Source organism: Agelaius tricolor, unplaced genomic scaffold, assembly GCF_023055355.1.
Source record: "Agelaius tricolor isolate 1412-34295 unplaced genomic scaffold, bAgeTri1.0.p SCAF_1, whole genome shotgun sequence".
In the NCBI taxonomy this organism is placed as follows: Eukaryota; Metazoa; Chordata; class Aves; order Passeriformes; family Icteridae; genus Agelaius; species Agelaius tricolor.
Window position 1 is genome coordinate 96800804 of NW_027269261.1, and position 27803 is coordinate 96828606.

At 38.0% G+C, this 27803-nt stretch overlaps 1 protein-coding gene across 23 annotated transcripts in view; it reads right to left on the minus strand.

Annotated features, from left to right (window-relative positions):
* RIMS1 (regulating synaptic membrane exocytosis 1) overlaps positions 1-27803 on the minus strand; it is a 306557-nt gene that overhangs the window by 150703 nt on the left and 128051 nt on the right. For 20 of the 23 annotated variants that reach the window (XR_011681892.1, XM_071444977.1, XM_071444896.1 and 17 more), the window contains 2 exons: positions 9807-10147; positions 6715-7586 (listed from right to left, as the gene is read on the minus strand). Coding sequence is in view for 22 of the 23 variants with exons in the window: in XM_071444977.1 (XP_071301078.1) it covers positions 6715-7586; positions 9807-10147 (1213 nt within the window). In the remaining variant the exon portion in view is untranslated. Of the gene's footprint in view, positions 1-6714; positions 7587-9806; positions 10148-13540; positions 13595-27803 lie in introns of those variants that run through there. The other 3 variants (XM_071444970.1, XM_071444883.1, XM_071444874.1) reach the window with 2 other exon arrangements.

Here is a 27803-nt window from a genome sequence, read left to right on the forward strand (position 1 = left end):
AAGGTTTGGATTTCAGTTCCAAGACCACAACTCATCCTTCAATACATTGCACAGACCACCCAGTTCTGCAGTTTGGTTCATCTTTCACATTTCATCTTTTTCTCTAAGTTCTCAGATCAAAAGAGTAACAGTAAACACTGAGTTTACATAACTTTTATGGTATACAAAAATAAAGGCATATAAAAAATACTGAATGGCAGAAGTGTAGGAAAGAATCTACCTCTGGCTATAACACCATGCCATGTATCAAGTTACTGAGTTTTAAGTCCAGTTAACTTCATAGCAGTACTTTGAAAAGTACTGCTCAGCAGCTAAAATTAGGGCAAGCTTCTCAAAGGCTTTTTCATCTCCCTCTTCGACCCTTAAAAAGTGCTCCATGACCCAGAGCTCATGCTCCTATTCTCATGCTTGCTACCTGCAATGGCTTCTGTATGGAAAAAACTGACTGCTGAATGTTCTTGAGAACTAATCTTTCATGGAGAAGCCCATAGAGCCCCTGGGTTTCTCTACAAGTTCAAACACTCTCACAGCTCCTGAAAGTAAAGGCACCCTGATGTCAAACATTAAGTGATTTTGAATATAAGACTCCAATCCAACCATGCTCTAGTATCTGCCCTCCTGTAATGAAAATAATCATCTTACTACTGGAAAAATTCCTATCAGGACAAATTTGTAGTTTTTTCATTAATTAGATGTGCAGAAGAAAAGTAAGTGACAAAGAGCAAACAACTAATAAAATCACGAACTTGTGAAAAATCAAGCAGCCCAGAAGACAGGCCATATTAATGGTAATAAAATACAAGGTCTTGCCAACTGAGATAGATACAAAAGAAATCTAGACTTCATGGTTTGTGACATCATCTTGATGAATCAAAAGGTGCATTTCTTTTTTCCTTTTCCAAAATCAGATTATTATGGAATTTTTTACTGGAAACAGCTCACAGGCTGACAAAAAAAGAACAAGGTACAGATAAGGGGTACTGTAAATTTAGCCCCAGATGTTCCCAGCTTAGCTCAGATCCTGCCACAGGAACAGCAGCACTATTGCTAAACTAGAGCAATCTCAGTGAAGGCTCTGAAGAAAATTATTTTTCTTTTCAGGAATCCTCCATTTCAACTGAGTAAGAAATTTTGATTACAGTTTTTTCTTAACTTGGCTTATCTACCCTCAGGGTTAACATGTTTTCTGGCAGCAAGCTTCAACCTTCCTAGCAGTAATGTGGCCTTCTGGGGGAAGAGAGGAGCACTCACGCAACCTCTCTCCCTCTAGCTATTTCTTTCTGCTTTCTTTTTTCACCCCCACTTCTTTCCTAAACTATTCAACCACAATCCATCCCACCTTTCCTGATTTGTCATGTTTTATAGACCTTGGTGATACTTTCCTCTGAACTTCCTCCAGCATGCTCACAACCTTCTTAAGGTAAACTAGAAAAAGTGATGTATTAGGATTTTAGAGGAAGATTCAGCCACATATCTTCCATTACATCCCCATGTATATAGTTACATATTTCTCTGAAATGCAGGATATCTTGGAAACAATTTAACTTTTTTCCCCACTCATGTTCAGCTCGTCTCACTTGTATATGCATGTACTTTAAGTAATTTCATATAGCACTTATTTACAGCTCCACAAGCACTGTAAATAATTTCCACAGCTCAAAAGCACTGAATACTGATAGCATTCAATAACATTAGCAATGAACAAAACTCTGAAACAAGAGTAATTTTAAATTATATTTCCATTAAAATCTGAATCAGATGTAGGTATAAATTACTGCACAAGGACTAAAAGATAAATTTGAACTAATGTTTAAAAACCAGCAATCTTCCTAGGAAGGACATTTTATTTTACACTGAGTTAAATCTCAGCCACACTTTTAAACAAATTCTGCTCCAGTTTTAAAACTCCATGCTGAACTCTCCAAACAAACAGATGTTAAAACATGCTAGCAGATGTTACAGTACAATTTGACTTGCCTACACTCCAGACTGAAACTACCTCAGTCAAAAAGTTTAACTAAAAACATTTCAAATCAGCCTTTTCTTCTCTACAGCCCTTTCCTGATGTTTTCTTTTGGTTCCTTTATAGGCCCTACTGCACGTGTGTGGTTCCTCCTAACTCCTAAGCCACCTTCCGTGTCAACAATGCTTACAGAGCTTGCAACAAATCCTTGGGGCAAGGATATAATTCATTCCTCCTTCTCCTGGGAGCACCCCCAAGCACAGGTACCCAAAGGGACCCTCCAAACACCAGAAAAGGATGGAGGAAGGGGCCAGATCCTTTTCTCCTGGAGCTGAGCCAGCACTGACTTATTTGTCAGCAAACCACAGCATCCCTTTCTGGTCCTGACCTCCACATCCTCTCCTCCTGCTCACAGCCCCCTGCCTCACACCTGGGAATAAACCAAGAAAATAGCAAGATCCCTGCCCATTACATTTTCTAACCAGAAATCAATGTCATCAGAATGAAATTAAATTAAATTGGGTCACCCTGTTTCTCACAGTACCATGAGAAAGGCATTATGAATGAAACAATCATGTCTTCTCTGAAAGAAAGCAGAAAGCCATTTCAGGAGTTTGTTTTTCAAGGAAGGCACCAATTCTATCATGCTCTCCTCACTCCCAAATAAATCCAGTAGCAAGTACACAGAGTGATTTTTACTTAGGTTTTCAACATTTTACTACCAATTTGTGAGTATTAGTTGTAATTTCAAGCCTAAAGTGGGTGAACAAAATACACATGTAGGCAAATATGAACAATAAGTATTCAAAATGTAAAATTATTAGCTCATTTATTTACATAAAAGTCCTGGAGCAGTACCTCCTCCACATTGCTCCAACTTCCAACAATACCTTATCTTCCATTTTCAAAGGTTGCATGACAAGTTCTGAACTATCTCTTGTATCCATCAATGGATATAATAACTTTTATACAACTTCATCTGGACACAAATCTACTATTTTTACACAAATGCTTATTTTTCAACTTCAAAGAAAATACGTTTGCTCGAACTTATGCCAAATAAAATTTGCATTCTTTGCTGGATAGCAGTAGAGAGAAACTGTTACTTTTAAAGTGAGGTCTGGATTTAAGTTTTAATAGTCTGGTTTATGTCATTCTAGCTTGTCTTTGAAGAAGTATGAATGCAATTTATGCCTTCTAAAGGATTCCTTTCACCTTGCCAGGACTTAACTTGAAATGCAGTCCACCTATTGTTCAACTATTAGAGATTTCAGAAAAAGGAGTTCTACAGCCTCTATTAAAAATAGAATGAAAATTATTATCAGCATTCTGTAGTTTCCTGTAAAGGGTGTAGATAATTTAATAAGAATTTGAGATGACACTCATCTTTTTTTTTTTTTTTGACACTATAAAGAGCTCTTTCTCTAGATTTACTCCAACATGGAAACAATTTGACACAATTCTTTGGATCCTCCACCAAAGAAGTAAAATCCCAGTGGATTTCAAAATACATTTACTCTTTGGAAAGAAATGTCCTAGTGCTTGTTCATGATTTTTGAATAATTTTGAAGAAATACATATTAAATTATAAAAGTAAATAGCAAGGGATGCACTAGCTAGATTAGGTTGCTTTTCTGAAGGCATTTTGGGCTCAGAAGATAGGGTAATGCAATACTAACCTGTTTCTAGGAAATGCAAATGTTAAAAAATATCTTGCACAGTATCTGCTTTATATGACATTTTTGGCTATCGATTTTCAATACAGTCTTATCCATCCTACCTGCATTGTGTCTTTCTCTGGGGCATCATTTGCCTTTAAACATCTCTGTAAGCTGTTTCTCACAGAAACTTCTATTTTATTTGTTCAACATAGAACTGAAAATAGTACATCTTTATTACTTATGTGCAGATCATTTCATATTGGCACTCACCAAATGCAAACATTACTTTTAAGATCTTGGGGGTTTTTTATAGGGCCATTCAAAGTTTCTAGCTTCATCTATATTACTTTGGCACCAGGTTTCTGACTGAGCTGACATTTAGATAAGACAGGATGGATTCCAGACCCTCCTGGGCTTATAAAGTAAAGCACTATAACTTTGAACCTGTGCAGTATTTCTCCCAAGTTACAAGCAAAGAACTGAAGAAATTCTGGTGAAATTTGGTTTGTAACAATGCTGTTAAATTGCAAAGAATGGGATTATGATCAGGGTTATAATAGCAGCATTTTAAAATTATTTACATATATATACGTCTTGAAAACTAAATCCTTTTACTGCAGCATATTTTTTTTTAGAGTACTGGGGAATTTCTAAAATATTTTCTTAGGTAATAAAATCTCGTGCCTTTCCATCTATTTTTATGAAATACTCCGGAGTATTTCAAGTACTGGTGAAAAGGTAACTGGAAAAATAATTGGATACTTTATGATCAAAAAATGTTTCTGCTTTCTCATTTCTATTCACATATCCTATCTCTTCTTTTATGGGCTATACACCCCTATCTTCAAAGGCTTTCCGTTTACAATCCTTGTTAAGGAAAAGTCATATAAAAAATCAGGCAAAAAATAATGTCTAAATATCATAACTATTAAATTAATAAATATAGCTCTGTAATTAATGCGTGGAATACCCCTCCACACATACACACACACACATATTTCTGTTGGCAATTAGATACAAAGTCCCAAGGAATGCTCAACAATGTAAATCATGTATGTGGAGGTCAGTGGTCGGGCAGGTCCCTAACATACTCCTATCAATAACTTTTATCCAAATACACTGAGGTAGCACTCTGATATCATACTAACCAAGGTCTCCACTCTGTAAAGGGGGACCCTGAACATGTGTCTAGGAGGTAACCAAGAGCTTGATTCAGTCACAGAGAACATAAACCTTTAGCAACATTTGAAATTCTCTGGAATTCATACCACTTAAGGGAAAAAAAAAATTTAAGCCTTTGTTTTAACAGTACACGGGGAAATTGGTCAAAAGCTGAGATCAGTGTCATGAGCCTGAAAGCAGTTACTGAAAGATTTTACTTATGAAAGACTATTGTAACACCAACTATATCAATATTATATCAGTATAGTAACTTTCAGCCTGGACTTGACTTGCAGAACAACAACCTTTCAGTTTATATGAATAACCTACACTGATTATGGGAAATTCCATCCACTTCATAAGCAACCTCAAACTGATAAACATAATGAAAGATGGAAAAGAAATGCTGTATTACTGACTTCTATTTCCAACAGATGGAGTCAGGGAAAATTACACAAATCCAAATGTCAGCTTAAAACATGGCCACAAAATAAGGGAAAGAGATGTGTTGTCTTAGAAAGACAAAATAGTTGAGACTGGAAGGGACCTCTAGTTCAAATACCCTTCCTCAAAAGTTGTGTCAGCAGAGCAGATTGCTCAGGGCCTTCTCCATTTGGGTTTTGAGCACATCCAAGGACGGAGACTGTACAAATCTCTGTGTGATACATTCCAGTATTTGACAAAAGTCAGTCAAATAAGTGAGAATTTTCTTATGTTTGAGTGGAATCTGGAATTAAGTTTCAGAGTATGATCACCATTCCTTCTTAAAAATGAGCAGAAAAGCAAGTTTCCATATTCTGAATGGAAAAGCTCATGCTTAGAAAGTTAAAACAAGCAGTTATCCAGATGGGATAGGAGAGAAGTCTGCTATCTTTGCTATGTATTCCTAGAGCTTTAGGTGATGCTAGGAGACCACAACATCAGATAAAGACAGACAGACAGATTAGCGTGTATGAATCACAGACATGTCAGGAAACAGTGCCAGGAACTAAAAGGCAATGCAGACAAGTCTTTGGAATTTTCAGTATGAATACCAGCAAGAAATTTTCAAGGTACAAACACAGATAGTTAAACTAAGGAGCTAAAAACCAAAGACATAGAAAGCTTTCAGCTCACTGTACTGTCAGCCAAAGACAAAGCAGGATTATAACACTGTTGCTAAATTCTGCCACAGTCTTTTCTGACAATGCTTATTTTATCTGTTCAGGATTTCTAAATTTGATTAACTTCTTCAGCCAGAAGAAAGGCTTTGTTTAAAAGCACAGTGTACTACAAGTTACTCCTTGCTGCTGAGTGTTACCATCAACAGATGAAGACAAACTGAAATAACAGACTTTAAACATACTTCTTAGCTCAAGAGAAAATTCATCTAGACAACAACTTTGTCAATTCTCTTTTTTTTTTTCTACATAACACTCCCTTTGCCCCATATCTACTTGTCCTTAGTAACAATGAACTCTGGCAGATTTTTGATATTTTATTAAATGTAGTAAAATTTTGCATATCTTATGATGCTTTATAATGGTCTCCTCTGATTGTTACAGAACTCACTTTTCATTTCAATCCATCCATTTTGTCTGTTCTATGTACAGACACAAGAAAGAAGTAATGACCAAAAGAGTACAGATATCATCAAGAGAGTACACTAGAACCCTTGAATTCTGTCACTTCCAGGTGAAAGAGGGAAGAGAATGAAAAGGAAACTCATCAGCTGACACTACCTGTAATCACCTCATCTAAGAATGCAAAAGGAAACATTGTAAAGCACATGTAATAAGGTATAAGACACTTCTCAGTTGGCAAAAAAAAGCAAGGCAAGGGGAAAAAGTGTATGATTAAAAAGAGGAAAAGAGAGAGAAAAATACAGATTTTTTTTTTTTTTTTACCCCAAATCATGGCCATGTGCATAATATACAGAAAAGTCCTTACCTTTTTCACTGACACTTTCACTTTCTATCTCCACATCTTCACAGCTAGTATATTCTGGTGTTGATGCCCCTTCTTCCTCTGAGCTACTAACTGACATCTGCCTTTTCTTTCCGCCTCTTTTTGCTCTATGAGGCTTTGGAGGGGATGGCCGCACTGATTCCGACTGGTCAGAGCTAAGGGAATCATTCCTTAGCATGGTCTCCATTTTCTCCCGCTTTGCTTTTCGCATGAGAATAGCAGAGCTAGGATCAAGGCGGCTCTGTTTTATAAAGGAATCGTGGTTCTTGTATTCTACGTGCTCTATAGGAACTGGACTATGCCTGGGAGTTGGTGGGCTATGATTAGTTAATTGTTTAGAAACAGAAATTCTTACATCACCTGTTCTGTCTATAGAGTACGACCTCTGAGTTTCCACAAGAGATTTTCTGTCCTGAGTTCCCTGTAATTGTGAGCGTTTTCCTAATTTATTCTCAGGTACCTCCGCTTCCTCCATTTCTGTGTGTGGCAAAGCTACATCACTGTGTCTTCTCTCGTGTCGTGCTTTAGAAACTTTGGCGTGCATGCGCATCTGCTGCTCCTCGGGGTGTGGTTTTACAGGGTATCTCGCCAGATTGGGGTCACTCTTGTAACGGGTATGATATTCATCTTCCTTCCTTTGTTTTTCATCGTCAGGCACTTTGCCTTCCTCAAGTTTCTCTGGCAAGTCTGGGTAATCCTGTGACTTGCCTTTCTCCAGCCTTCTACCTTCATGCCGCTCTTTACGCTCCCTGTCATCTGCTGGTCCTTCTTTTTGAAGTGAGGATTTTGGCACACGCTTACGCTCACTCTTTACACCTTTGCCATTCTGGTCAGAAACCAATACTGCCTTCTTCCTACAATGAAAAGGAGTAATATGAAGAACTGAATGGAAAATAGAAATACTTGCATATAGTTATGGAAAACAAATTCAAAACCAAGATAAGCTATGGCAAAATAGAAAATACTGAATCCATTAATACAAATTAAATCTATTAATCCTTCCATCTTAATTTTATTTTCCAATAGCAAACAACTTCCAGAGTCCACAAAAACATAAATTATGAATGGTCCAATTAATGAGTAAAATCAAAAACGAATATCGACATGGATAATTTACCCATGTAAGGAAGAAGACTTAGAGTTGTCTTTGTATTAACTGCAGCATTATTACAGGGTACTGGAGTATGTTCTCCATTTTTCTGGAAGCAGTCATGGAAGTTACAGACTAACCACACAATTCGCTTCAAGTGCCCTGACAGCATAGATGCAAATACCACCAAATGGAGTATCTACCACAATAAAATTAGAGAAAGAAGTAATATAGTTATAGAAAAATGAAAAAGATAATATATTCAGAAATAATATTTAAACTAGTTTGATTTATCTTTGAAACTCTAAAAAGAAGTGCCCATTTCATAAGCATGTAAAGGAAAGCAGATTGATTCCTTGAATGGTATTCCTTTCTCCAGTAATAGAAGAGGATGAGAAGTTTATTTCTCTATGCAGACATAAGTACAAAACAATAAATAATGAAGCTGCATGATTTTTTTTCTCTTTCATATTCTGCAAGCCAATAAGCAAGCCAAATAATCACAGAATTCCCTTATGGTGGATATTTTTACTTCTCTCATCAATCCAACTGCCCTTTCATTTAGCAGTTCACATATGAATCCATTGATTTTGAAGAAGGAGGAACACACCTATACAATCTATTTGAGAAGAATGCACACTGGGACAAAGTCACTAGGACTTCATTTTGTGGCACTGAATCTTCCCTTCCACAACTGACACATCTTTGGATTACATATCAAAGACCCTCACAAAGAACAAAGTTGGACATCATCCCCATTAAGCTCCCTTCTCTTTTTTTTTCCCCTCATCTCCTGTTTCTCCAGAGTTTTTGGCAATTAATGGGACCTGAGCTTACTACAGATAATCTTTAATCAGAGTGCTTGGAATTCATTTGAAACTCTCAGTGACAAGTCAAGAACACTAACTTTTTTGTAACTGATATAACACTAACTTTTTTATAACTAATATGAACTGATATCTCAGGTTTGGGCAGCAAAGCAGAAATCTAAAATGTTTTCCTGCCCTAAAAGTTACAGCTGCTCTGGGGGCCTTCCCTGTGTTGAGGGACAAAAGTCAACAGAATTATGGAAGGGCATCACTTACACAACACATATATGTAACACTAACCTGAATTTGATACAGTTAAACCCAGATAGATCTCACCCACACAGTAAATTACTAGCCACTGCTCATCATCCATTTTCAGCTCCAATAGCTAGGGGGAAAATAATCATCAACCATTTTGGCCAGAATCTGGAGAATCTTCTATGGCAGACTCCTGTTTTGGTGTCACAGGCTCCCTCCTCAACTGCTCTGCCATCTGCCAGGCAGCCAAAGGAACAGCAACTACTTCATTGCATCAGCCTCTCCCGACTTGCTACTCCTCATCACCCAGAATGCAGCTCAGGAATTCCCTCTTTAACTCATTTAAAATACTTTGCTTCTGGTTGCTTTATCCTTGCAAAAAACTTGCTCTGCATTCAAGATGGTACTATTGCTGTTGTACATGAATGTTAACTTCACACATGTAAATGAGGTCTTTTACCTGTATTATTTCTAACAATAAAATTGGAAATAATATCAATGATATCTCATATCACTGATGAAGAGATAAAATATAAAGTTATCTGAAAGAATTCCACAGGGTGTTTTCTGATTGCTTAGGTGTGGATTTTTCAGGAGAATGTTGCTTTAAAAATTCAAGCTCTTTTCTTAATAACTTTAAAATACCAGTCAATTTTAAAATTTAAAAGTAACCTACAATTCTGTATTCAAAGTATACATCAAAAGGCATTGAAGTATATGGGAATACCCATAAAATATTTTTTTCCTCATTTTATGTTTCATAGACCAAAATAGACAATGTATTTGCTAGCAAAAATTTATCCTTCCCTGGTGAGTAAATAAATTTAATCTTTGTTTTTACACAGCAGCAAACATACAGAAGGCCCAACTGAACTAGCATTTAGCATGGTAGGTTCTATCTGGACAGAAAGCATTACCTCTCTTTTGGAGGTTCACTCCTAGACCTTGAAGCTTGCTTTTGGTCCGGGCCCATAGCCGGCTGCGACACTTCTGCTCCTTTCCTACGGTCAGGCTGCACACTGGAAGAGGAGATTTCCTGTGATGAGGCAGCTGCTGTGCTCAGGGGAGTCTGTGACCTCGATCGCTCCTGAAGCCTCGCTTTCTTTTCTCTCGGTGCGTCCGAGCTTGCGCCCGTGGCCGTGTCACTCAGCGTTCCGTCCTGGCTGGGCGACGGCTGCGGCCCGCTTCCAAAAAACCACGCTCCGGACTTCGTTAGGATTTCTTGTTGCTTTCGACATAAATTGCATACCCACATAACCTAGTTGAAGACAACAAGAAGAGTCAGTGCAGCTGCCTCCCAGAGCCCGGAATGCATGCTCACTACCGCCGAGCAGGTCCGGCCTCTGGCTCTCTGAGCTACTGAGGCCGGTGCTCATGACAGGACCCAGAACATGCTTCTCCACTGGCTAGAGCCAAGCATCCTACAGGCACATGCTATGCGAGCTTCTCCAAAATGTCTTGTCAATATACATCAGTCCTACCTGTGGCAATCCTCCCTCAGCCCAGCCCTAGTTCTCCTCTGAACACACACCGACCACATGAGCTGTGCTTGTTGGGGGAGTTGATGCAGCAGGGAGTGGCTTGGGTTTTTTCCACTGGTGTGGATCACTGTCAGGACAGACAAGCCCACCAGACTGCAAACAGGACTTGTACCTCAGGGGGCAGTGCCCTGCCCAGCTAAGTCCCAACTTCTGTGGTCACAGAAAATTGACATGGCATTTTCTTGTGAATTAATGTTCTCACATTGAATAATTCCACATTATCCTGCAAATAAATTCATTATGTACCATGAATGATTTTAGCTACACCTACTGCAACTACTTAGAGGTGTAAAGTAAAACCTTAAGAAATCTACTAACAGAAAACTAAATACATCAATGAAAATAATGCAGAAGTACCATATTCTGTACTACTTGTAAACCATTATCATTATCTCTTTGAGGGATAGCTGCAAATAATACCTCAACAAACATGTGTCCCTGTAAATCACAATTAAGTTGCGTGCCTAGACTGTGGTGCCTAGGATTTTTTTTTTAAATTGAGGGGTTGAATTCCTTACACACAGATATACAGGAACACACATATTAAAGCAAGACTTTATGTTTCCAGCCTGTATACTGCAGAGACAGGCTTATGTACAGGAGGAACTCACCAGAGAAAAAGAAATGGTTAATCAAGACTAAAGTATGTGAAAATTTAAGAAAAAAATTAGACAAAGAAAAAAACAGTTTTCAGAAAGAAGAAAAAATAGGCAAAATGTATGAAGGATATAGAAGAGAGAGATTTTTGTCAGAAATAAAAACAGAGATGAGAGGAAACAAAACTGATTATTATTAAGGAAAATGGTAAAGAAAATAATTTAATATAGAAAGTATATAGGAATGGGTGAAATTGCAATGAGGCTAAGAAGAATGACAAAAGTTGGAAGGAAAAATATGCTTGAGTTTTGTGTAAACACAGGAAAGATGCAAGAGTCACAAAATTGTACAGTGATTAAAATAAAAAAGAAGAGGAAAAAAACACTTAATGGAAGAAACTTAAATGGGACAAAGTTCTGTTACTGAGCTCTTTCACTCTCTGTCCTGTGGAGGTAGTGCCTGGCTTACAAGGCACAATGAAAACTTTAAGCATTTCACATATTTAAAATAATTAACATTTATTTAAATAGACTATCTTTGTAGGTCTGAAAACTACATCAGAACTTCCAAGTGCATTCCTGCACTGTTTGACCAAACCACACAGAGAAGACATCCAACTCTTTAGCCTCTGTCAGGATTGTACCTTTATCAAAAGGTGACTGTTATATTTCTTCTGTTTAATAAGGATAATAAAGTATCAACTAATCCTTTAATTAAAAAAGACCCAACCTTAATCAAAAGCTACACTTATTCCAGAAGGGGCATAAACATATATCACGATGAAAACAAATAACACTAAGTAGGATAAGAGAAACAGCAACTTTGACAAAGATAAATTCTAGATCTCAAAAAAACACCCCTCAATTCCAAAATGTTTAATTTATTCCATCTAGTACACCTCAAAAACCAGCAGTTCAGTTTATTAGACTATGTGTCTAAACAGAATAGACTTTTAGTCTATCAGATTTTTATTATAGGTATTCAAAAAAAAACAAAACAGAAAGGCTAAAAGGAAAAAAAGCCACATTTTTAAATGCTTTTATATGATCTGCCACAGCTGTTAGTTCATTAGACAGCAAAAGTGTGCATGCAAATGTGTCTGTGTATGAAATCCATGTCAATGCTATAAACCAAAATCAGTAACAAAAAATGTCATTACTTGCATTTTATCAGTTTCCAAGAAAGGTTCAAAAAAGTGTTAATAAAAAAATTAATCAACTAGAGTTTGTTTAAAGGATAAAGAATACTTAAGTAAATTATCCTAATTAAATTGCATACATGTGTATATATGCAAGCCCAGTAACATACTTCCTTTACAACTTAATGTATAAAATAATTTTAAATATGTATAAATTATGTAATAAACTTCAAGAAAATACTGTTAATTTGCATAATCACCCTTGATACTGTAATTCATTTTATGCAAAAAGTATTATGAGATACAATCAAATAAGAATAGCTAATGCACAAAGAGACTCAGAAAAATACAGAATACTAAAAGAAGAAATACTAGACAAGTAAATACAAACCCATTTTCTCACAGCTATTTTTAAACTCTGCCTCTTGGACACAATACATACCAATCAACACAGATTACATACATAGGAAATCTGCATTATACTCACATAGAAGCTATACTACCACCCCTGTTTAGGAATCTCTTCAGGAATTAAAAAATGCTACAGTCACCTTGAGATCTATTCGGTCCAAAAGGAAAAATAATAAAAGCTCTTCTTTAAGAGACAAAAAAAAAAATCAAAAATTGAGGTGACAGAGGATTTTCAGTGACAAAACTGTATATTGAAAAACATTTTTAGAGAAGTATGTGGAGCAAGCAATTCAGCAGCATGCAGGAATTATATCCTGATTGAATACACTGGGATGTGGTCCAAACTAATCTAAACTAAAGCAGGTCTGTGTAATAACTTATCTTAACAATCCACAGATGTTAGGCAACCAAACAAATGCTCTGATGAAGGATTACAGTTCTCTAATGTGGCTTCTGGACCTCCACGCGATGCATCAGTAAAATGAAGAGTGTAAGACAATTTTACTCTGGCCTGTCACTTCAAAAATAGTTTCTGTTTACTCTCCTCTGGACAGTGAGCTCTGATGAAGTGGTACACTAAGCCATTCAAGACATCCAGAGTCTGGTTTTTGTTTCTGGGTTTGTTTCTGGTTTATTGCATCCTTGCATATGTCAATGCAATTTCACACGTGAAGCTGTTAAAGAGAACCAGTACAAGGGGGTTCTTCATTCAGAGGGTTCATATGCATGGCTCTGGAAAAAGGTGCATTTTCACAGCATAGCAAAGGGTTCTGGGCTTTACTGCTACATAACAAAAAAGACCAGTGGCACACACAGGACTCAGCACATGTGGGTCAGCAGTTCCCACACAGATTCATGTAGAAACTTGACAGGCTGCGTGAAAACATGCTAGAAGGATCCCATGCTTGCCTTCATGTGGAATACAGAGTATTTCATTCACAGAAAAAATATTCCTCAAACTTACTCTTACAGGTACTGCTGAATGTGATCCACAATGAGGAGGAACAGAATGCCTGTACTAACACAACATGAAATTCCAACTTGAAAGAGCCCATAGTAAGTAATATATATATATATCACTATACACACAGAAAAAGCATTTTCAGTTACAAAAATAAGAACAATTCTACATTATTAAATATTTCAAACCTGCATTTTAGAATGCAGAAAAAAGGCTTTTTTTTCAAAATCAAATTTGGAAGCTTCCAAACATGCACTGGGAGGCTAAAGTCACATTGTGGGGGGCACAAAAGTTATACTGAATTTATGTGACACATGCCAGGCAAAACTCAGACTGAGGTCAGAGCAAGTTCCCCAAATCCTTCACCCAAGCCCAGATTCTGAGGAGGGTCCATAAGGAGCACACTCTTTTATGCTTCCTGAGATTAGAAATTGAAATCCCACAGTTAGGATGACTCCCATGCATCTTGCTTCATCCCTATGCAGCAAATTAGGTAACAAGTGTGCTAACAGAGCAGGCCACAAGCTATTCCTTACTGAACCTTCACACTGCCTTAATTATTTCCCTTCTGAAGGGTGTACACACAACATTTTTTCAGGTTGTTGATTTAATGTACATTCCTCCTATGCACTTTTGGAAGACACTAGTTATTTCAGACAGGTCTAATTAGGCAGACCCTCTTCACTGCCTAAGGCACCATTAACTTCAGCACAGCTCTGTCACCACCCTACAAGTCATCTCTTGAAAGCCAAAGAGAAGGAATGATAACAATTACCTCCCACAAAATTTTCATTCACAAAATTAAGTTAGATTATGCATCACTTAATGTTTCTGAGATAACATAAAAACATGCAGCAAACCATGAAATTATTATACAGAATTGCTTTTATCTCTTCTGCAATATCAAAATGATTTCTGTAATAAAATCCTAGCTAAAAATGTTGTGATCACTTCACTCCATTAAAATATAAATAAAGTTGAAAATCTACCTGAATACTTATATTAGTCCAAAATCTTAATAAATAAACAACTTTGCCTTTCTAATGAATGTGCGCTCATGAGTCCAAGTTTATATTAAATATATTTTTCAAAGTGTACAGCTGGGTGCATCCAATAGCTTCTGCTCAACAAAAGGGAAGGTCTTCTCCCCAGCTCTCTCCTATCTTCCTATCTGGGTTTGTTCTCTCCCTTTCTTTCTCACAGGAAGGTTCCCTGTGCCACATACTCACTTGTATACTGTCCCTTGACAGTCAGGTTCTCCCAGGAGCCACTTGTATTTAAAAACATTTCAGAAACTTATCTGTATTTTCTTAAACTGGTTTCATGCTCTGTCACATCTATTTTTTTCATAGAGGGAATGATGAGTAGTAAAAACATGTGACCAGAAACAAAAGCAAGTGGGGATAAGGGTATGTTTCACCTACCTACCTATGTTTTACCACTGTCTCAGCATCTTCCATCAAATTACATCTTGAAATTACACCAACAGTGGCACACTAGACTTGCACAGAAACATTTTTGAGCACTGAAGCCAAATGACACAAAATAATCAGTATCTGTGCTACAATCTCTGCTCTACTTCAAAGCAAGGTGACTCCAAACAAGGTGCTTCCTGGAGGTATACCACAGAACACTCCAACTCCCCACCTCCCAGGAAAAGTTGATAAGAAAATGCTAAAGGCAGAAGACCAAGAGTGTGCCAAGTAGCCTTGTGTCAGTTTACTCACACTGATACTGTAAAACTTAGGAACAGTCCCAGATTACGTTTAATGTATCAGTAAAGAAGCAACTGAGGAGTCTAGGTTCTGATTTTCCTAAAGCCTCTCCTCTGGACTGAAGGGTTTGACAGGACTATGCAATTCTCTGCTGCCCACCTCTCCAATCAGGGAGAGGATCACTTTGCCCATGCTGACAGTCACCAGACATACAGGGCTCAGCCATTTCAGGACAGTGACAATAAACCATTTTAATTTAGTACTCTGTTCTTCTATTCCTATGGAAGCAGATTTTCTTCAGAACTTGGGTTTTCAGCTAGATATTTGTATTCCAGTTTGGCAAGAAAAGGAAGATTTTGCAGACAGCTGATTGGGCTTCTTCCTATTTTCTGCCTGCATCCTACAATAACGTGCTACCCCACTGGACAAATGCAATAAAAAATTGCACAGGCATGGAAATTTACGGGTCATTATATTCTTAAAAGTTACATAAAATGTGCAGCTCTATAAAATTTCCATAAATATTTCATTAGTGCAATCTCTTTTGGCGTCACAGAACTGACATGGCAATTCAACCACAAGACACATTCATAGGAAATGAGGCTGCTCACAGAACTACCTGTTGCCTTAAAGCCTATGGTGCCATTCACAAGCTTGACTGAGAACTTCCAGGAGGGATGTTTAGAAGTCTGCCTTACCAGAATTTTCCACTTGCACAAGAGACTACACCTCTTACTCTTTTTCTGCTTGCCTTTCTGTTAATTTAGATGTTACATTTTCAAATGACATTCTATGTATACAATTAAGGATTTGAGTAAGATGCCTAAATTGTTTCTGTCTACACTGAAATTACTGTAGGCATTTCAGGTATTTAGGTCTCCAGCCAAAGAGAGTCCACTCACTTTCATGTAGAAACAGTGAAATAAAATAAAATCCTGTGTCTAATGAGAGCCTAGTGCCTGTAGCAGTAAGTCAGCATATCCCAGCTCGCTGCCGCAGGAGTTGGGTCCCACGTGCCAGCCACATGTATGTGCCTTATGTACCTAGGGCAAAAAAAATGGCATCAGATGCCTACTTTTAGGCAACTGAGCACACAGTTCATGTACTGATTCTAATCATGTTCCTGGCCTCAGTTCCTAAATCCACAGCTAAAAACTGCCTATAGGAGGGGGAAAAGATGCAGCAGAGCAGTGATTCAAGGAGCTAACATCAAAAGGGATTTCATGCTAGTTTTGTTGCCACTGCTGTTAGCAACAATGTTACTAGTCATTTTAATTTTAAGATTAAAAAAAGAAAAGAAAACACACCTTTCTTCATATGCCCTTCTGCCAAAATCTCTCAGCTACTGCTGCCAATCTTTCAGAAAGCTGCCGACAACTTTCCCGAAAATTAAACATTATCTAGAATAATCCTGCAGCAAACTGAGTGTTGGAACTCAGACACTTAGGCAACTATAAAGTAACAACATGAAATATCATTCTAAAACAACACACTGCCATGTTCCAGACACTATCCAGAAGTACTATAATGTACTTCTCTGAGAATATCTTTGGAGCTCAAGGAAGAAAGCAAAATCACTAGTAGTGAAAGCAGTAGTTGTGTCTAAAAATTCACACCAGCACATTTACATACAGTAATTTAAATATTCTTCCCCTGCAAGTTCTTTTCTAAATCTGCTACACAAAGAAGTTAGTACTAAAAAAATACCACAAAAACTGCATTGTCATAGTTACTAGCTGTGATCTTCTAAATCTAGGTCTCTTTCCTCATAGCTTAGATTCTTTTTCAACTTTATTTCTCTTGCCTGAATTTCCTTCGGTTTCTTCTGATAACATAGTAGCCATGAACTGCTAGTCACATTTTCTGTAACATCAATCTCCATTTTTCACAGACCATTAAGTTACCCTAGAAATTATTATTGCACAGATAATTTCTGTGTATTCTTCTAACCTGCTTTAAAAAAAACCTAAAAAGTTTTGTATATCTATTTGGACATTTGGCTGCCTTGATGAGATACAGAAGCTGTACTCCTCTTAATCACTTCATGGTTCCCATAGTTACAGATACACATAGAACACAATTTTTTTTTTTTTTTTTTACATTACAGAAATTTGACAAAATAAGGTAAATGGCATGAAACAGCTTTACAGTCAGGACTGACAAAAAGTTTTAGTTCCTATTCATAAAACAGAGACAACTCTGTTTATCCACTTCTACAATTACAAACCGCAGTAAAAATAGAGAAATGCTCAGAACCAGACTGTCCTTACACATGGATGGGTATGTTCATCATTTCTGTGGTAGCTTTCATTACAGCACCATTACTTATCTTTTTATACTCTTCTTTTATATAATACATCTTTTATATATATACATATAATTATTTATAGAAAGCTCATGGAAAGGAAAGTAAGTGGGTCAACTGGTGCAGGTCATAGGGGAATTGACAGGCATGAAAGAAATTTTGATTTTTTATTCCTAGACATACACCAAAAAATATTAAAAATAGCATTCTGGATTCTACATCTTTGAAAATATTCAAATCCAAAAGAACACAGTCCTGGCAACCTGATCTACTTGGACCTGCTCTAGGCAAGTATTTGGACTTGATGAGCTCCAGAGGCACCTTCAAACATCAAAAACTCTGTGAAACTCTAAAGAATAAAGCACTGATAACAGCCTTACTGTTCTCCAGCTAGCTATGTTACATGCTTTACTGCCAGAAGGCCTGCCTCTTTCTTGCCTCACTATCTTACACAGGTTTCTGCCCTAAAGCAAACCATATATATAACCTGAAGATCTGAGTGCAGAGGCTCTGAGCTCACATGAGGGACTTTGGAAAGCCCACAGCATGTTGACCCATTTTCTCCACAGAGTATACACCATGGTGTATGAACACAATATGAACAGAGTTACTTCCTCAGCTATCCAAGAGCTTAAGGTTACTTCTACCAAAAGCTGGTGGAGTGACTGAGTGTGGAAAGCTTCCAATATGATATAGTGAGAACAAAGTTGTCTTATATTTATAGCATATATGTGTCTGTCTGTATATATGTATATATATATATATATACACACGTCTCGAGAGATTTCAGAGATTAGGTCTCTCTATCCTGTGTTGAAGAACTGTGTGAACAGCTGATGGCATCCCCTCTAGGTTTGAGAGGTCTTCTACCTAAAACATGTATTTGAGGTTCCCAACCTGTACAGTGCCTATCACTGTTGAGTTAATGAGCAGAACATAGTGGCCTTTACTGCCACCAGGAGCATGGGGTCACCAGGAGATCTGTTCTGGGCACCTCTATCTGCAGAGGCAATTCAGGGGAAAGAAAAATGAACACAGGGAACGAGCAATGCTTACAGACACTGCTTGGATCCATAGGAAGAGACAGTGGAGCTGAGACTAACAGAACACTAGGAAGACATGATGCAAAAACTCAGGGGCTGTGAGGAAGAGGAGGATTATTACTGGCTGTAAATAGGGATAGAAAGCAACAGAGGATGGCTGGCAGTTAAGGAATACTCCTCATGGGAATGAGCTGAAAAGACAGCAGTGACAATCATGTTAAGACAAAGATTTTTATGGATGATGTAACAAGCTGCCAAAGGAACATAAGGGAGCATGTGCAAGCACATGTGGATCTGTCAGTTATAACAAATGCCCAAAATCCTCTTTGGAAGAACAAAATGTTTGGGAGAAGAAAAAAGCATGCTTTTGACATATTGCAGGATCATCTCATTGCAGAGATCTCTGCCATGCAGCTTGACAGAAATCTTCTCTAACCACTTGGATTGATCATCTTTCCACTCACACAGAATCACGATTTATGAATGTGAACTCTGCTTAGGCAGAATTTTCCTCTGTGTCCCACCAACTCCTATGCTGAGAAGTTCTGGCTGCTGAGTTTTCTTAGAGCTCCCACACTCCCAAGTCCACACAAAGCCAAGAATAAGTCTGTCAGAGCCTTGCAACCAGATTGTGAAATTAGGCATCTAATTTGTGAGTGATACAGTGGGAGGAGAGTGGCACTAAGCATATGCTTCCTCCTGTGCCTGGGCAGCTCCACACACAGCCCTGGCTCACCACCACTGCCTGCCTGGGACAGTCCTCCTGAGGCTGAGCACAAAGATGTGAACTAGTTTCTGATCTGTTACAAATACTTTTTTTACATCACATACAGATAACAGTACTAAACAGAATCCAGATAAACCTGGAAATGTAAGCTTAAACAAAATCATTATAAACCTCCACTGGATTGATCCTGCATGCTTTAACTTTTCTTAAGAAAACAAAAGAAAGCTCTCAGTGAAAGAAAATAAATTCTCAGTGAAAGAGCAAAACTCACAAATTAATATTTGTGAAATATTTAGTTTCAGGAAAAAAAAAAAAGGCACCATGGTGTAAATTAATTTAGCTGGACAGAACTTCTACCAGGGGAATGTTGAGCATTATATGGTACCTTTAGTATTTGGCACAATTACTACTACCCAGCAGGGCTTTGACAAAGCACCAAATAAGATTATGCCCTATACATGTTATATCTATTCAGGTTTCACCATCTATCCTTAAGTTTATAGTTTTTTTCACATAATTAGAAATACTTAAGCCTGATTTTTGTTATGAATGTAAATGCTTATATCCTTATAATTATAAAAAGCCTAATTATATGCTTATAATCCTTATAATTACAGAAAGCAGATTCTTCCCATCACAGCAACTTCTTATATGTTTAAAACTAACACTTTATTTGTACAATATTCTACCTTACATGGACCAACCTGATCTCCTCAGATAAAAAAGCTACCAGAGTATCCTGAGGAAACACAACATATTCTGAGTTTGCTCAACATCTGATTTGCAGTTTCTCCCTTACCAAAAGGATGACACGGGTTTTTTTGCCTTTTTGTTGTTTTGGTTTTTCACAATTCCATCTTTGTTGATCCTACCTTCTGAGATGTCCATGGTCCTTTCTTTTAATTCTCCCACCTCTCGCTCCAGGTGCAGAGTCTGAGGCTAAGTTGATTATGTCTGTGCTATCTGTGCTACCAAGCTCGAGCACAAAGGAACCTCAGTAAATCTGGGATGGAAGATTTGAGGAAGGGGAAGAGAGAATGTCAGTGTTCTACAACAAATTTGAGTGGATATTTCAGATTTATTTAAAAAAAAAAAAAAACAACCGGGGAAAACAATGTTTTTGGTAAGGAAAAGTGTAGATTTTTAGGAAAGCAAAGACCATGGGAGACTGAGAAAGGGTTAAACAATTGTGGGTCTGAATATGGAAGATTCAAAAGATAAGGAAAAGGAAAATGGGGCAGGAAAATGCACCAGGAATTTTGTGCCAGTGTAAGAACATTGCAATTTTTTAACTGATCTAAACAGCACATTGTTGACAGCAAATTTGCAGACTATACCCAATATTAATATCAGAGGTTTACTGTTCTGAATTTGCAATACTACTGGCAGGCCACACAGGGAAAGAGGGAAGTTTCAATAGGGTAAGATGATGTAAAGCAGTGCAGAACAATACACTAGAAAAATCAAACAGTAATGACATTTCATTATCTGATGAAGCTACTGCTACAAAAACAAGTTAAAATTTGAGATCAGAACTTTGCTAGATGAGGAGAACCATTCTGATCTTCTGCACTTACCTGTATACTCTCAGATATCTAATCAGGCTTTGTAATTCCTAAACAAATAAAAGGCATATAGTGCAGTGACAACTTAAGGCTATTTGGGGAAGAGGCAACAGTCAAGGATATTTTGCCTGTTTATTATCTGAAATTGAGGGATGCCTATTCCATGGTGGTACAAATACAGGGACCACGAACTGGACTTGTGCTCACATGCCTGTTCAACAGAAGCAAGCAATCTTTTTCATCAGGCAAGGGGTTTGTGTGTTGCAGGTTTCTGTGTGTGTCAGGAGTTAAATTTAATGGCTAGTTAGATCCCTTATATAAAAGGAAGAGAATCATGTCAGCAACTAAAAGAACTTTCCTATTCCCTGCTTGGTAGAAGGTAGCTTTGCCATAGAAACAGCTTCCAGAGCTGGTGAGGTCCATCTACTGTTGCCAGGACTTGGATCACCTCTCCTGCACACTGATATTTGCTCAATATACAGTCATATTTGATGTAGCTGAACACTAAACACAAACATGGAGTCTGCAGGAAGCAGGAGTACCTCTGATCACATTGCATATCAAAAATAACTTTCAGATACATCAGCCTTCTGCTGGGTTCAAAGACTCTGCCCATTTTGTGAACTGCAAAGATCATTTTCACCAAGATGTGTGATAAACATTCTATGCTCAGTTACTGTTCCTCTCAGTCTTGATTTGATCCTTGCATGCTCTTGTGACTCCATCTTTGAGCTTTTTTAAATCAGATTATGTAACACTGCCAGCAGAATGATCTCAGCCAAACAAATCAACTTTAGTTATTTAAATCCAAAACAGACATAATAGAAAAAATCAGACAATTCCACCCTCATCCGCAGTCACAGGGAGAGGTTTTCAAGAATATATTATTTCAGTAGTATCTTTTCTTTCTAGAATTTGAGTTTAATAATTCCTTTGTATTTCTCTCTAGTTTGTAATTAATTTTAACTTTACACTGGAATCAGGTCAGTAGACTACATATTTATAAGGTTAGTTTTATTCTGGTTGTCTCTGTAAGTTTTAGGTGATTATACTAAAACCAGCTGTTTATCCCAGCTTAAATACCACTGGTTTACTGAAGGTCAGGCTCTTCTGGCCCTGTTGTCTTTTAATAACTTTCCCTTAACCACTTCAGTTCTTTAGACAAAAGAATACAGGGAAGAAGGGAAGACTTGTGAGATGAGGTGGCCAAGAAGAACAAATGTCCAAGAGGACATGGATGAAGAGATAAAAAGGTTCAAAGTAGGGTGACGAGAAAAGAGAGAGAGGCAACAAGTTGAGGAAAAAAAATGAGAGATGGACATTAGGGAGAAAGTAGGACAAATATCAGAGATTATGAGGAAACTAGTGGGCTGGAAAAGCAAGAAAATTGGATTGTTTTGTTGTCACAGAGCAAAAGTGCATTTGGAACAGAGATGTCACATGGACAAATAAAACTTCAGAGGAAACTCTACTTCCTTTTCTTGGTTTAAGGTTTTTTCCTTTGGGTTTAGTTTTTTTCCTTCAGAAAAGAAAGAAGGCATTTGGGGATTCAGGGTTGTCTTTCTTTTAAGAGAAATGCTTTTAGGTGAGCTTTACATCTCTTCAGGCCTAACTAGCATAAGACATTACCAAGCCCACACACAGGTGCACTATGACAAACACCTTACAAAAGAGCTGACCAGGACTCAGTGCACTGCAGAAAACAGCTCCAGATTGGTTGAGAAACACTAAAGCTCTAAATGCAAACAAAGCACATCCAGCAGCTTTTGTAGCAATCATGTGGCATTGCAGTCTTTTATTTGCAAATCCTTCGCTTTTTTCTTCCCTGCTTATTTTAAAGGAACAACCTATTCTGAAGTTTAACATTCAACAGCTAGAAGAGGCCTCTATTTTCCTATGCTGAGCACAAGTCATGAGAGTATTGCTTCCCTTGGAAGAATTTGCTGCTTGCAGACTATGACATAACTGAAAGGTTTAAGATCTGCACTGAATGTCATGCTCTGCCTAAGTCATACTATAATACCAAGTCCTCTGTAGGATTTTAATGGCTGTCCTTCAAATTAAAGCAGAAGTGACTCTTCAATTTCTAAATCTACATATTTTTATTTCTCTCCCTCTCTACTATGTAATTACATCCAAGCATTTTGTTTGAAAGGGTTGTTGAGACTATGCCATGTCACTTGCTGTGCAAGCACAAGCAGCTTTTCTTTGTGAAATGTTTATGGTATTTGCTAAACTTAGGCTTCTGTGCAATAAACATTTTGGGAAGTCTAAGAATCACTGTATACTACATTAATCTTGAGCAATGTTCCCTTTCCTTGCTGTTTAAAGTGCAGGAATCTAAGTTCTTTGCACTCATTTAATACAATAATATGTGACATTTAAATTGAAAAAGGAAATTACTGGGCAGCTAAAGTCAGCCATCCAAAAACTATCAGAAATAAGAAGGAAAAAAGACTGAGAGATAGACTTAAATAAATTCAAAAGATTGAGTTTATCAGTAAGATAAACTGCTAGGAAATAGTAATTACTGTTAAAATATATGCTGGAGAGGCTATATACTTAAAAAGGACAGAAAAATAAAACCAAAATAGAAGCATGGAGGAAAAGGTGATTTTCTTAGCCAAGAAACACTGTGGTAGCTACATTTATACCATAGATATGGCAAAAATTAGAGATTTTATTTGGCAATGATCATCTAAGAAAACACTAAAAATGCAGATTCCTACCAAACAAACCCTGCCTGAAGGGGCACAGAGCACCCTGTGTCAGATGAGTTTTGAGAACTGAGCCAACTTACAAGTAATGTAAGGTGTTGTACATCAGAAAGCTCTTCTAGCCATAATTTAGCACTCCTAAAAGAGTGGCTTTTAAAAGCAAATGTTAGAATAGCTAAACCCCAAATGTGATCTTTCTGAGGCTAAAATAGACAGACAGCATTTTATGTTGATATGAGTTTACAGTTAGATCTGTGATCATCATTTAACTCATTTTCATCCACATGGTGTACACAAAGTTGCTTTTGTATGATTCTAATTTATTACACAATGTATAATGTAACAATGGAATGCTAAGTGCAGCATTATTACCTACTAAATATTTAATTATAAATTAGCTTATAATGGAAATAAAGCCTGTAACACTGCCTCAAAAATTGCCAGATTGATATGGTTTCAAAATTTAATTGTAATTAGAAAAATTAACAGAAGTTGAGAAAAAAAATGAGAAATGAAAGCAGGTGAATAAGGATAATTGCAACCCATGTGCCACTGACTGCATAAAGGATAGAAAATTAAGATAAAAGGGAAGTCTTCCAAAGTAGTGTTTTAAAAATCTGCATCATTTGCCCTGAAAACAAGCTATTGTTTCATGCATCAAATCCAAGGATTAAACTCAGTCAGCTCACAGAAGACAGCAGTAACTGCAGGTACTTATGCCTAAAGAAGAGGAAGTGATTAAGTAGAACATGGCAAGCTGATCCCATGATATGCAGAGCTACAAAAAGAAATGGGCCTTGCCAGCCCCAAGGTGAGGGAAGGAAGAGGGGAGGAGGGTGTTTAGGGGAGGAAGTACTGCAGTCCCCTGAGCAGGAATTCCCATACATCCTGCAGAGAAGGCTATGCTGGGGAAGGTTTTCCTGACAGAAGCTGCAGCCCCTGGAGAAACCACATGGGAGCAGGTATTTTTCCTGACAGACTGTGGCCCACAGCTGGAGGAGGAGGGAGCAACAGAGGAGAACTATTATGGACTGGTCCCAGCCCATGCCTGATGCCCTGTGCCATATGGCTGGACAAGGCAGAGGAGTGGGGAGTGGAGGAGTAAAGAGACTGGAGAAAGGAGGAGCAGATGGGTATTTTAGGTTTTGTCTTTGCTTCTTACAATCACACTCTATTTTAGCTGGCAGTAAATTAAATTAACCATCCCCAAGCTGAGTCTGTTTTACGCATGGTGGTAGTTGGTGAACCAGCTCCCTGTTTCTATATCAGCCCATGAACTTTTCCATCTTATTTTCTCCCCTTGTCCTGTTGGAGCCTCTAGCAGCCAGACAAGGTCAATCCGCCACAGAAGCCTCTCTAAAAAGGCTTACAAATGAAGAAATGTGTAAATCTTTTTTTGTGAAACAAACTGCATAACAATTTTTTACAAATGACTGGAAACCCATCTACAGTCCTTAGAATCTTAAGTTTATCCTCATATTTTTCAATGGGAGTAAAAAATCATCTGGATGCATTTCAGCAGCAGCTCAGATAGATTTAAAAGTCTTCTTAATCAAATTTAATTTAGTCATGAACTCCCATATCAAGAGACTTAAAACTCAAGTTATTTTCTATGCAATTACAGTCACTGAAGCATTGATTTCTATTTATCAGTGGGCCTTACTAATAGAGGGCCAGATTTGTGAAGCTTTCAGCTCTCTTTTCAATGGATAACTTGGAAATTTGGGCACGTAGTCTGGAGAGAACTGTACCTAGCAGTATGCTGTTGTTGTTAGATTTATAAAGTCCATACCTCTTCTGTGTATTCTCATGGCCACCAATCTTCACTGACTCCTTCTGCTGCATGCTGTTCCCTCTCAGGTCAGGGCTCTCCCTGATTGGCTAACCCACCCCCTTTTATCCCAGTTATCTTCATTGGTTACAGCTGCAGCCCAATTAAGGACATTGCAGCTGCAGCCCATCAAGGGCAACCAGGACCTCTGGGGCAAAGCCTCTATGCAGATATTCTAATACATTTCCTCTACTATATTTCCCCCTTTTCTTTTACATAAGTTAACAGTTGTACAGATCTTCAATTACAATACATACATTTCCCCATGACTCACAGGCCATGTTCAACACACAAAGCTCCTTTCTCAAAGGCCATACTCTTTCACAGCTCCCTGACCCAAAGGCTATGTTCTGTCACAGCTCTCGGCCACCACAGCTCTCGGCTGTCTTATGTTCTGCTAACTATCACATCAGGGTCACCACTTCTTGTTGTTAGATTTATAAAGTCCATACCTCTTCTGTGTATTCTCATGGCCACCAATCTTCACTGACTCCTTCTGCTGCATGCTGTTCTCTCTCAGGCCAGGGCTCCTCCAAGGCTCTCCCTGACTGGCTTACCCACCCCCTTTTATCCCAGTCATCTTCATTGGTCACAGCTGCAGCCCATCAAGGGCAACCGGGAGCTCTGGGGCAAAGCCTCTATACAGATATTCTAATACATTTCCTCTACTGTAGTATGCAACAGATGATGAGACTCCATAAAGCTTTTGCTGTAGTAACTCTTGAAGGTGTACATACCTCTCTAGCATTACAACAGGAGCACAGTTTCTGAGAAACACACACTAGGTTAGCATGACTGCCTGCCAAACATGCCTGAAACTTGTATGGCTTGAAGCACTGGGCTTGCTCCTTGACTTGGCTGCATGGCCAACTGCACCTGCCTTTTGTATCCAATTAGCTGCCTGTCATCTTCTTTTTATAAAAAGAAGCACTTTCTCCTAAGACAACTAGACCAACTTGGTTTTTCTCCAATCACCATCTTACCCTCAAGAAGGCTAAAACATTCTATCCTTGATTAAGGCTTTTTATTCCCTTAGCTGACTTGATCTTTCTGAAGCTGAGTACTGAGCTGAACTCCACCATTCTCATTATCTGAAAGCTGTGCATAGCAAATTTTCTACAAGAGTTTATGACTTCTCATTGCATGGTCAGAAAGTAAAAAAAAAAGATTTTGACCTTCTCAGGCCTATGAATTATACTCAAAAAATGGAAAATAATTTACCAACATGAATAAGTATATCCTAAATAAAATACTGAAAATCTAAGTGTGGTTTAGGACAATTTTCAGTAATATACAACATTTGCTTTTCAGTGACTGTCTGTAATGTAGGGGGAAAAAAGCCAAATTGAACTCTCTCCAGTGGAATATATTCACAACTTTCCACATATCACAGACTGCATAAGACCATATACCCTCTTTTAAGGAGGTCAATTCATGTAGGAGACAAAAGGGTTAAAAAAGAACCAGCTGGTGCATGAATTGTCAGGTTGCCTGTAGAGAAGAGAACACATAGGTTTGCACAGAAGATTCAGAGTGAGTCTGTAGAGTTTCATTAGAGACAAGACTAAAAATAGGTTTCTGAATGTGTCTACAGACCATTGCTGCTGTACAATTTCCTACCATAACTGATGAAAAACTGTTGTAGGATTCAACTGCCTCAACACTGGCCTTCATTCCTACCTTCAAAACCCTAACATTTCCAAAATATGAGCGTGGAGCTGTAAGGTACAAGGTGGGTATTACCTGAGAGCCAGCCTGACTGGGGCAGCTGCTGGGAGCTACAATAAAACTCTGCAGTACCTTACAGGGCACTTGGTGACCTGGGGCTCTCTCTGGCTAAACAGGAGCCACAGCTGAGAAAGATGCAGAGCTGATTTAGTCTAGTTCAGAGCAAGCTGAAGCACTCTGGGGCACACTGATCTCCCCCCATAAGTATTATGAAAGCATAAACCCGGCTCACATATAATGAGCTGGGTTCTCATAATATGAGGGGTACTCATCTGGAACTGGTTCCTACTCAGTCTGGCCGGAAAATGCATTGACTTAATCTCCTTTGGACACTTCACCAGCCTCCTCTTTAACAGTCTACACAAAAGACCAAGAGGTAAGCTCCTCTAACATCAGCAATAGGCTCTACTAAACACTCACTGGTTGATTAGGAAAACATCAGGGGTATGGAGTGAAGGGATATAACCTGCAACACAGGACATCCACAAGAGTATGTTTATATCTATGCTGAAAGCTTAGAGGGCAAAAAAACCCCAAACAAAAACATAAAGTAGATAAAATCTTCCTTAGTTTAATTCCTTTGTTGCTTTTTCTGCTGCATTAAACTTTCATGGGCAAAAAGCTGTCTCTGTGGT